The 11,014-nt window shown below is 41.2% G+C and overlaps 1 protein-coding gene across 1 annotated transcript; it reads left to right on the forward strand.

Annotated features, from left to right (window-relative positions):
- The first annotated feature begins 5,128 nt into the window (after positions 1-5,128).
- LOC117447253 (golgin subfamily A member 6-like protein 24) lies at positions 5,129-8,385 on the forward strand. Its single transcript, XM_034083935.2, has 4 exons — positions 5,129-5,787; positions 5,996-6,197; positions 6,305-6,432; positions 8,066-8,385. Exons 1-4 carry the CDS (start codon positions 5,139-5,141, stop codon positions 8,278-8,280), a joined length of 1,194 nt encoding a protein of 397 aa, XP_033939826.1. The 5' UTR covers positions 5,129-5,138; the 3' UTR covers positions 8,281-8,385.
- The last annotated feature ends 2,629 nt before the right edge of the window (positions 8,386-11,014 follow it).

Consider the following 11,014-nt stretch of genomic DNA (forward strand, 5'->3'; position numbering starts at 1 on the left):
ATAGGTTTAGAAGGAGATTGTGTTTTGAGAAAGAAATGAAGGAAGAGTTAAAAAATGGCCATGATTCAAGCAAGATCTCCCCTGGTTCATTTTTGGCATCACAAAACGTTACATATGTGCAGCTGACATCAAACTAGTCCATCAATTAATGGTAATTTGAAATAAACTCAAAGATGGGCTTTGGATGAAGATAGGTAAGAAGTAGGGAGAGGCATTTTGAGCCCTTGGCCTTATGGGAAGTCGCAGCTGGTGTGATCCCATCTCAAAATGGTCCCCTGTGTTTAACAATAATTAACACTTATTACAAAGTACAGCTGATGAATATAATCTATTTTGACTGTTGGCACTAGAGAAAAATGTAAGGGACCACAAGATTCATTTTCAGGGTGAATACTGAATGTCATGGCAACGCATTCTACAGTTGTTGAGAGAAATCACAAAAATCAAAACAAATATCAACCAGATGGTGGCGCTAAAGGAAATCCCAGGGATCAACCAAGTCTATAGGATTCATCTTCTGACTGTCAACGATCTAATAGTTGTTGATATTTCTAAAACTCAGTTGTTAGGAAACAACATTGTTTTTAAGATAATAGCTAATTCTTTGCAATTGTAGCTGATTAAAATGTAGAAAAACATCTGTCTAAATATTTATGTTCATGTGGTTTGGACAATGTCTTGCTTTTACAATGCTGTGTACAATCTAGTTCCTCTAAGCTACAGCGAGAAAGACAGAATGTGGAGGACAGAGAGGTAGAGAACGAGATGGTACTAAGAGAGCTGCAATTTTCTGTCGCAGGAAAAAGAGAGAGCAAAGAGGCTGATTGGTGAGAGAAAGACTGGGAGGAGTGGAAAATGGACTGAGAGCCTGCTGTAAATGGCACATATAACAGATTCATTTTCACATGAGTGGCTCGGAAAGCAGCAAAGAAACTGACAAAGAGAAAGAGGGTGCAAGAGTCAACAATCATTATGGTGACAGGAAATCACATTTTTGTTTTGTATTATTTCTGATGGTGCTAAACTGCGATACTTGTGATTTAAAAAGCCTTGTATCGCCACTCGAAGGACAAATAAAGTATTTCAAATTTAAATAGATTAATGATGTTAAAGCTTCTTCCTTTTTTTTTTACCATGCATGCATCTTAGGAAGTTTTTCAGCCGGTCTGAGTTTAACTCAACGCTGTGAATGCTCTCTCATGATTGCCTGTGATTGTGATGCGAAGTACACTGATTCTGAGCTCTGAGCATGATTAGTTGTGATTACTTTTGTAACACAAGAACAGATGACACAGCTCTGTCATGATTATCATAAGGAAGAAACTTCTTGTACTCAACAATCTGTTGCTAAAAATCCCCAAAGCCCACCAAACGGTCAGCCATGAGAGTCCGGAGAAGGTGTGATCGTCTTTGACGCGGTGTTAAAGAATAGATGTCATCGTAGAGATATAAATAACCTAGACCAGAACTGTACATCAGGAATTCAGATCCCTGTCTGAGTACATACAGTGGGGCAAAAAAGTATTTAGTCAGCCACCAATTGTGCAAGTTCTCCCGCTTAAAAAGATGAGAGAGGCCGGTAATGTTCATCCTAGGTACACTTCAACTATGAGAGACAAAATGGGGGGAAAGAATCCAGGAAATCACATTGTAGGATTTGTAATGAATTAATTGGTAAATTCCTCTGTAAAATAAGTATCTGGTCACCTACAAACGAACAAGATTTCTGGCTCTCACAGACCTGTAACTTCTTCTTTAAGAGCCTCCTCTGTCCTCCACTCGTTAACTGTATTAATGGCACTTGTTTGAACTCGTTATCAGTATAAAAGACACCTGTCCACAACCTCAAACAGTCACACTCCAAACTCCACTATGGCCAAGACCAAAGAGCTGTCAAAGGAAACCAGAAACAAAATTGTAGACCTGCACCAGGCTGGGAAGACTGAATCTGCAATAGGTAAGCAGCTTGGTGTGAAGAAATCCAACTGTGGGAGCAATTATTAGAAAATGGAAGACATACAAGACCACTGATAATCTCCCTCGATCTGGGGCTCCACGCAAGATCTCACCCTGTGGGGTCAAAATGATCACAAGAACGGTGAGCAAAAATCCCAGAACCACACGGGGGGACCTAGTCAATGACCTGCAGAGAGCTGGGACCAAAGTAACAAAGGCTACCATCAGTAACACACTACGCCGCCAGGGACTCAAATCCTGCAGTGCCAGACGTGTCCCTCTGCTTAAGCCAGTACGTGTCCAGGCCCGTCTGAAGTTAGCTAGAGAGCATTTAGATGATCCAGAAGAGGATTGGGAGAATGTCATATGGTCAGATGAAACCAAAATAGAACTTTTTGGTAAAAACTCAACTAGACGTGTTTGGAGGAGAAAGAATGCTGAGTTGCATCCAAAGAACACCATACCTACTGTGAAACATGGGGGTGGAAACATCATGCTTTGGGGCTGTTTTTCTGCAAAGGGACCAGGACGACTGATCCGTGTAAAGGAAAGAATGAATGGCGCCATGTATGGTGAGATTTTGAGTGACAACCACCTTCCATCAGCAAGGGCATTGAAGATGAAACGTGGCTGGGTCTTTCAGCATGACAATGATCCCAAACACACCGCCTGGGCAACAAAGGAGTGGCTTCGTAAGAAGCATTTCAAGGTCCTGGAGTGGCCTAGCCAGTCTCCAGATCTCAACCCCATAGAAAATCTTTGGAGGGAGTTGAAAGTCTGTGTTGCCCAGCGACAGCCCCAAAACATCACTGCTCAGAGGAGATCTGCATGGAGGAATGGGCCAAAATACCAGCAACAGTGTGTGAAAACCTTGTGAAGACTTACAGAACACGTTTGACCTCTGTCATTGCCAACAAAGGGTATATAACAAAGTATTGAGATGAACTTTTGTTATTGACCAAATGTATTGACCAGATTTTTTGTCATTCTGTCTCTCATAGTTGAGGTATACCTAGGATGAAAATTACAGGCCTCTCTCATCTTTTTAATTGGTAGCTGACTAAATACTTTTTTGCCCCACTGTATAAGGGGAATATTGCACGAGGAACACAATTCATGACTTCAGACACTTCACTAAAAATCAGAAACCGAATCATCTAAATGAGTTGTAGGCCTCTTCTGAGCTCCCCAATTCATTTTGGTTATAAGCTGATTTAATTGAAGAATACGTACCATGTATTCATAACATCGAGTGTAAGAATTATTGTATTAAACCAACTTTTCTAAACATGACAGATGCAGGGTCATCTTGAAGCCCCTTTCATTTTGTTTTATATTTAATAATCAAATCCCATTATGACAAACTCACTGCCACACCGTGAGACTGGGTGTGGGGGAAACGTTGAGGGTTTATTTGGAGCTACGGCCGGAGAATTGACAAGACAGATGGTGTGTCACGACTCATGAGCGGTTGCCAAACCAATTCTGAAGAACTCTTTCTGCAGCTCGAGGTTTTAACTAGTTCGGAGTGTAATAATCAACATTCTACATCAGCGAGACTAAACAAATATGGACCCTGAATCTAACTAGAGCTCTCGTCCATAGGAAAGAATGTGCGCCAGGGAACCTTCGTCCCTGAACAGTAAACTACCTCATGGCGGTTTGTGCTCTGTCATAGACTGGCAACAAGAATGCGCCCAAGCTGCTCCTCCTTAAGAGAGATAGCAGCAATACCCAAGGCCGTAGAACTATGCCATGGGAAAGGAGACAGTGTGAAGAGAAAACGATGAACTGTGTCGAAGGTTGAATACCTAAGCTAATTATTCCCTAACACTGGGGACCAATAGTAATAGAGATGTACACGTGTAAAGCTCTGCAATTAACACATTCATTATTGTTTGAAGTCCCTTCCATGCTCATTTTCAGGTTCATATTTGTATTTTGTGAAATTTGTATATAGGCGCAAACACTTTTATAACATTCTACAGGAAAGGGAACAGCCCCAAAAAGCACAATATGTCAGCTGCATGTTATGTCTTTTATGTCTGAAAAATGTCTCACCACTCCAGCGGTGGTCTTTTTTTGTGTTTTTTGTGTTTATAAATCCTTGGCTCAAACGAAAAACATCAATCATTTTCTAATCTTTTTCCTAAGCTAAGCTAACCATCTTCTGACAGTAGCTTCATATTTATCATACAGACATGAGAGTGATATCAATCATCTTTACCAAAGACAAATACGTTTGTTTCATCAAAATGTTGAACTATTAATGTAAAGTGTGTTGCTTTGAGAAGTTGAAGCAAATCACAACATTTCTATGAAGCATTACCTGGAGACAATGTGTCATTAAATCATTTTCAAACAAATTAAGAAAACCGTCTAGAAGTCTTCTGAATTCATGAACCTGTAGACAGTTTGTCACCATCCTGAACTCACCTCACACTGTCTGAGATACTGGCAACACGTATTTCCAGGGGCACACATAGGGCACTCTCAGTCTGTGAGAGCCCTTCATTTATGTGGCTTTTTATCTTTTTTTGTACACACACACGCACACGCACGCACACACACACACACACACATTCATTGATCCATTGATATTGATTGATATCCATCAATATATTTAACCAAAACCCAAAAAGGTCCACCCCAGCGTGGAAGAATCAGAATAAGAATCAAGTTTATTTCCAGATACGTTTACACATACAAGGATTTGCTTTGGTATCTGGTGGTGCGAACATAAACAATCTAAAAAAATAAGTTGCAAAAGGGGTAAAGTCAAGGGATCCCCAACGTGTCATTCACCTGGGGACTGTCTGAAGCTGAGTTTCCTGGCAATACATTTGATTATGATGGATAACTGAACGGACCTGAGGGGTACAGACCAAGGGGACAGTGACACTTTTGGTCCCTTCATCTGCAAAACATTACTCAAAGGGACATATGTAGCAACCAGGAAAAAGCTCAAAAGAGGTATAATTCTAAAATAAATGTTAATAGACTCAAAACAACTGCAGAAAGAAACAAAAAAAACTTCAAAAAGGGACTTATCATCAATAAATGGAGACAGAATAACACATAGGCTGAAGTACATACAATAGTTAAACAGTATTACCTTATATGGCACCTTTCGAATTCTAGAGAAAGTATTCTGCTCCGGAACTCCGGAATGTTCCCGACACATGAACATGGAACTCTGCTGGATTTCCATACCAACGGAGGCCTCTCTGCTGTTCATTTCACACAAACCTACTGGAGAGAGAGCATTAGAAAACATACAGAGAGAAAAAGTTCAAATTGTGAACACTAACATGTCTTCTAGACAACACCTCATTGCTGAGATGGAGCTTGTCCATACTTTATCTAAACTGACCCCAAAGGAGAGAAAGGTGGAGGTCAGAAGACAAATGTATGTGGAGCTCAAAGCAGTGGAGATGGAGCGCAGACAAAGAGCTGCTCTGGAGACCCTGGCAAAGAGCGAGAGGGACGGAGAAGAGAATCTCCAGAAAGTAAACATGGAGACAGACAGGAGGAGGCAGGAGGCCCCAAAGGAAAGACGGCAGAACCAGTTGAAGCAAGAGAGGCTTCAGTGGCAACAGGTGATGCTGAAGGAAGTCAAAAGCCCATCTCACAACTTCCTCGCTCTGAATGAAGAGCAGGAGAAGATACGAGAGGAGGCTGACATCCTGACCCCTGACCTGAAGTCACCTGAGAGAAAGAAGAAAACTCTCCACAACAACTGGGTTGCAGAGAAAGAAATGCACAGTAGGCTTGTCGTTGATGATGCCACCTATCTCCTCTTTGCTGCCAAACCAAACCCAAAGTCTTACGGTATGATGGGGTGTTACTTTTTCAAATTGAATCCATTAAACTGAAAAATCTTTAATTAAATGTATTCTCTCAACAGATTTCACATAACTGTATTAAGTTTACGTTATGTCTTTACATGTAATCCAATACCCCACACGCCTGTGTCATATTCCTCTACTGTGGCCTTGTATTACATTTTTTATTAACATGCAAGTTATTTTATCTTAAGGAAAAACAGCTGAGGTCAGAGAGACTCTGCAGTCCATGCAGAAGGACAGACTCTCAGTTGGACACTGGGTTGGAAAGTACCAGCAGAACCACGAGAAGAAGCGGGAGAAACGCCGGCTGAAAGCAGAGGCTCAACGTGAAGAATACATCGCCTCCAAGAGCCATGGCCCCCAGCAATCCCTGCTCGATGAACTGTTGGACTGGTACGTCTGCTAAAACAACTGCCTAAAATCCACTTTCTAACAGATTTCATTTTGTTGTTATTGTTATTTACCTAGTTTCTTTGTTTCCTTTACTATTTTTTCTTTAGTAAAAAAGTGTTGAAAAACAAAAATGTCCTCAACAACTGGGTTGCAGAGGAAGAAATGGAGAGTAGGCTTGACGATGATTACTCCGACTATCTCCTTTTGGCTGCAAGAACAATCCCAAAGTTTGATGGTATGTTTCATCAGGGTTGGGAGGGTTACATATTCCTCTACTGTGGCCTTGTCTTTAACTTGTTTTCTTTAATTAAACCTCCTGTCGTGATTGTTTCTCCAACCTTACTTTGGTGTTCTCTGTCAAATTTAACCGGTCTGTTTTAACTACACTTACATTAACACAAAAACCATTAATCATCCCAACATTTTATTTAACCCATTTTAAGATGTAAACAATGTCTCAGACTACTGGTTTACGTGAACAACTACAGTGAATATACAAAGAATAGACACTGAATATGTATCCCAAAATTAACATTTATATTCGATTGGAGTGTGTACTATCTGATGGATGAACATAATCTAGCATTACCTATTCATTTCATATGGCGGTCATTTTGGACCAGGAACACCATAGCAGTGTTGTAGTCAAGTGACCAATTCACGAGTCCAAGTCACACTCGAGTCACCACTCTTCGAGTCCAAGTCCGAGTCACCAAGGGAGAGTCGTAGTCGAGTCCGAGTCACCCAAGGAGTGTCCGAGTCGAGTCCGAGTCATCATTACCTGTGTTCGAGTCCAAGTCCGAGTCACTCAAGGAGTGTCCAAGTTGAGTCCGAGTCTGAGTCATCATTACCTGTGTTTGAGTCCAAGTCCAAGTCCGAGTCACCCAAGGAGTGTCCGAGTCGAGTCCGAGTCCGAATTACCTGTGTTCGAGTCCAAGTCAAGTCCGAGTCACAAGTCTTCATGTATTAATCTTCGTGGATATATGTGTTGAAATGTATAGCTGCTCCTCTACATTGCTTTTATCCTGTCATGTTATACTAATCTGTCTATTGAACTACTGTGAAGCGAGTTTGGCTACAATTCTTGTAATAGGTGCTATACAAATATAAAGCTTATTACTAATATTAATATTATTATTGTAAATGACCGTTAATATGTCCAACTATATTTAAAATGTGATTTGATCACGTTACTCTGATGATAGTGTTCAACACAGTCTATATGTCTGAACTCGATCCTTAGAGTAATGTGTTACGGAGCCTTCTCTTCAATCTTGTTTCCACATTTACATAACAAGCATTTTGCGCTCCTCTTTTCCAATGTGGAAGCAGAATGTGTGAAAGCATACAGCAGGATGCGGGGTGTGTCCTAGACATGTTTAGACTGGAACAGCGTGAACTCGCCTCACAGGTGCACAAGCCAGGATAGAGGACATCAGACTCCAGAGAAAACTTGCTCGAGTCCGAGTCCAAGTCGGAGCGTCAATGTACAAGTCGAGTCCGAGTCATCTTGGGGGGGTGGGGGGGGGGGAATTCACGAGTTCGAGTCCAAGTCATCGTGCGCGAGAATTCACGAGTCCAAGTCTGAGTCGCGTCAATCAGTGTGGGAGTCCGAGTCGAGTCACGAGTCCCGAAAATCGGCACTCGAGTACTCCATCTCTGCACCATATAGCCACTTAACCATTCAATATGCAATGAAAGTTGTGATCATCAATTTTATGTTTAAATGCCTACTGTGGAGGATTTCGTAAGGCCTTGAAGCAATCAAATGCAAAACACAATATGTATGATTAATACCAGTAGTGTATTGTTCAGATTTGACCTGAACATGACAAAAGGGTTAACAATTTATCTTGTTTTATCAAAAGGAAAAACAGCTGAGGTCAGAGAGACTCTGCAGTCCATGCAGAAGGACAGACTCTCAGTTGGACACTGGGTTGGAAAGTACCAGCAGAACCACAAGAAGAAGCGGGAGAAACGCCGGCTGAAAGCAGAGGCTCAACACGAAGAATACATCGCCTCCAAGAGCCATGGCCCCCAGCAATCCCTGCTGAATGAACTGTTGGACTGGTCCGTCTGCTAAAAACAGCAGCTTTAAATCCAGATCCCATAGATTTTATTTTATTGTTATTTACCTTGTGTCTTTGTTTTCTTTATTGTCTTAAGTAAAAGTGTTCATTTTAAAACATCAAGTTGTTCTGTCTACTCTCTTACAAAAAATGTTGGGTAAAATGTGTGAAAATATACTGATGTGCAGTGGTAGTAGCTAAGTACAAATACACCATTATTTTTCGCCTGGCGAAAGATCCTAAAGTTAGACCGTCATTGTTCCACCATCTGGGGGGTATACTACGAAGCAGGATTTTCGCTTAGCCGGCTAAATTCAGGGAAAACTCCGGCTTTCCGGTCCTACGAAGCTGGTTCTCTTTTTAGCAGGCTAGATCTCCATGGTAACTTATGCTTAGCGGCTAACCTGGTCGGGACCAGGGGCCTATACTACGAAGCTGGTTCAACCTAACCTGGATATGTTTGAGTTAGCCGGTTGGCCTAATCCAAAACATACGCGCTCTCGCTAAACTGTACTACGACGCTGGTTATCAAGTGGATCGCTCAAGCCAGCCGTGTCCTATCTAGTTAGGTGCGCGTTCACATGAAAGGGGTGGTATTTGGAGCATTCGACCAATCACAAACATGGAGAAGCGTACTGACAGCGCAGCGTCATACTTCCTGAATGAAAAGTGAACTTTAATACTAGTCAAAAATGAAGAAGTTAAACTTTAAACATCCATGACTTAAACACTTTATCCAGGATAAAAGCCATAGCTGCACCTGCAAGGTGAATACAGCTGGAAAAAGAAAAAGTGTTTGAATGCGTACATTAACAGGTTTATGATATCACTGCCCCGTCTAAAACACGATCTGACTTCAATTACATTTGTCTCGAGTGTTTCGTCAACTTATGTGTTGCTTAAAATAATACTTCTGCATACAGTATGTGACACTGTGAGTGTTGCACGGCCAGATACGGCTCAGCTGACTCAGATAAGGAGATATGTGATACATTATGAAGTGATATGCCGCGGACTGTACTTAATGTACTCTGATCCGGTTACTTATGTTGTGGCCGATATTTAAGTAAGCTTTCTTAACGCTAATGTTATAATAGTCAGATTGCTCTGAAGATGGAGGTGATATTCTATTAATGTTCACGTTCACACAGTCGGTGATTTTTGCCGGCCGTCTTTCCTGCGACGGCAGTTTTTCTGTATTTCCTTTCTCCTGTAATATGACTTGATCGCTTTAAACTCCGCACACTGAGCTCTGATTGGTCAGCAGGCGGTGCTTTCACTGAGTTGAGCTCTTAGCCTGCAACCTAACCTGGTCCCGACCAGGTTAGCTGCTTAGCATATATTACCATGGAGATCTAGCCTGCTAAAAAGAGAACCAGCTTCGGATGACCGGAAAGCCGGAGTTTTCCCTGAATTTAGCCGGCTAAGCGAAAATCCTGCTTCGCAGTATACCCCCCAGGTTAGGTTGCAGGCTAAGAGCTCAACTCAGTGAAAGCACTGCCTGCTGACCAATCAGAGCTCAGTGTGCGGAGTTTAAAGCGATCAAGTCATATTACAGGAGAAAGGAAATACAGAAAAGTTGCCGTTGCAGGAAAGACTTGATAACCAGCGAAGTAGTACAGTTTAGCGACAGCGCGTATGTTTTGGATTAGGGTTTAGGCCAACCGGCTAACTCAAACATATCCAGGTTAGGTTGAACCAGCTTCGTAGTACAGGCCCCAGGTCAAACATTCCACATGTACACAACAAGTAAAAGCATATCATAATGTCACGGTACAATTTATTAATTTTCTTACTTTTACACACGCACACTTTCTTTAGACATTAGCTTACTACACTGTAAAACATCACAGCCCCATTTAGTTATGTCAAGTTACATTGTCTCTTCAATTCAAAGAGCTCTGACAAGTTTTTGATTTTTAACTCAGCTTTTCTAGTTTTAGAAGGTTAAACTTACATTTATTCACTGTCTTGACAACTTAAACATTGTGTCACATTGACTCAACTTGCCTTAGCAAGTTATCAGTTGAAAAAAGAAACAAAAGAAAAAGGCGGGAAGGCAGGTTTGAGAGCGACAGAACAAAATGTATGCTTCCACATTTGAGTATAAAAAAAAAAGACTCCTCCCTAAACTGAATGCAATGTTTAAGCATGGATGTAATTAACTGGTATATCCTAAAGATGTCATGTTTTAATTCGGACTAAAGACACATTTTTGATCTAAATGAGAGGACTACTGCCGCTGGCGGAGGAACTCTGTGAACCTGCAGCGGTGATCCAACGGAGGCGGAGTGATACGTTAACCTACAGTCTGAAACACCGGCTAGGACCGTTACGGTTACGGAGGGCATTTTATTTCTGCTGCAAGACAGTAAGGAGATAAGTTTTAATGATTTCAAAACCTTTAATTCTTTGCCTGCTACTACTACGGTTTGAAAGAAATAAAGAGTATGAAGTTATCTGTGGACGTTGTGCTTACTAATATTGATAGAAAGCTAAAACATATTAAAGTGTAAGCAAATGGGTTTGTTTTTAACTGTTAATATTTGATTTTAATTATGAGCTACTAAAGTTATTAATTTACTTCGACATTTAGGTTTGCTTTGACAATTAAGTGGTAAGTTTGCTAGCTTAAATTGCCATTAGCAATGTTCGCTGTCAGCTAGCTACACAGTCAGAGATAAGGGAGCGATACTGTGTCACTTTTAATGGCTGTGCGTGCACTTTGGGTTTAATATTGACCAGTAA

Source organism: Pseudochaenichthys georgianus, chromosome 5 (assembly GCF_902827115.2).
Source record: "Pseudochaenichthys georgianus chromosome 5, fPseGeo1.2, whole genome shotgun sequence".
Taxonomy (NCBI): Eukaryota; Metazoa; Chordata; class Actinopteri; order Perciformes; family Channichthyidae; genus Pseudochaenichthys; species Pseudochaenichthys georgianus.

Bases quoted from the DNA above. Each gene is read 5' to 3' on its own strand.
- LOC117447253 (XM_034083935.2), top strand. From the start codon at position 5,139: ATGAACATGGAACTCTGCTGGATTTCCATACCAACGGAGGCCTCTCTG. The intron at 6,198-6,304 runs GTACGTCTGCTA...TTTTTTCTTTAG, and splicing joins CTCGATGAACTGTTGGACTG to TAAAAAAGTGTTGAAAAACA. The intron at 6,433-8,065 runs GTATGTTTCATC...TTTTATCAAAAG, and splicing joins AACAATCCCAAAGTTTGATG to GAAAAACAGCTGAGGTCAGA.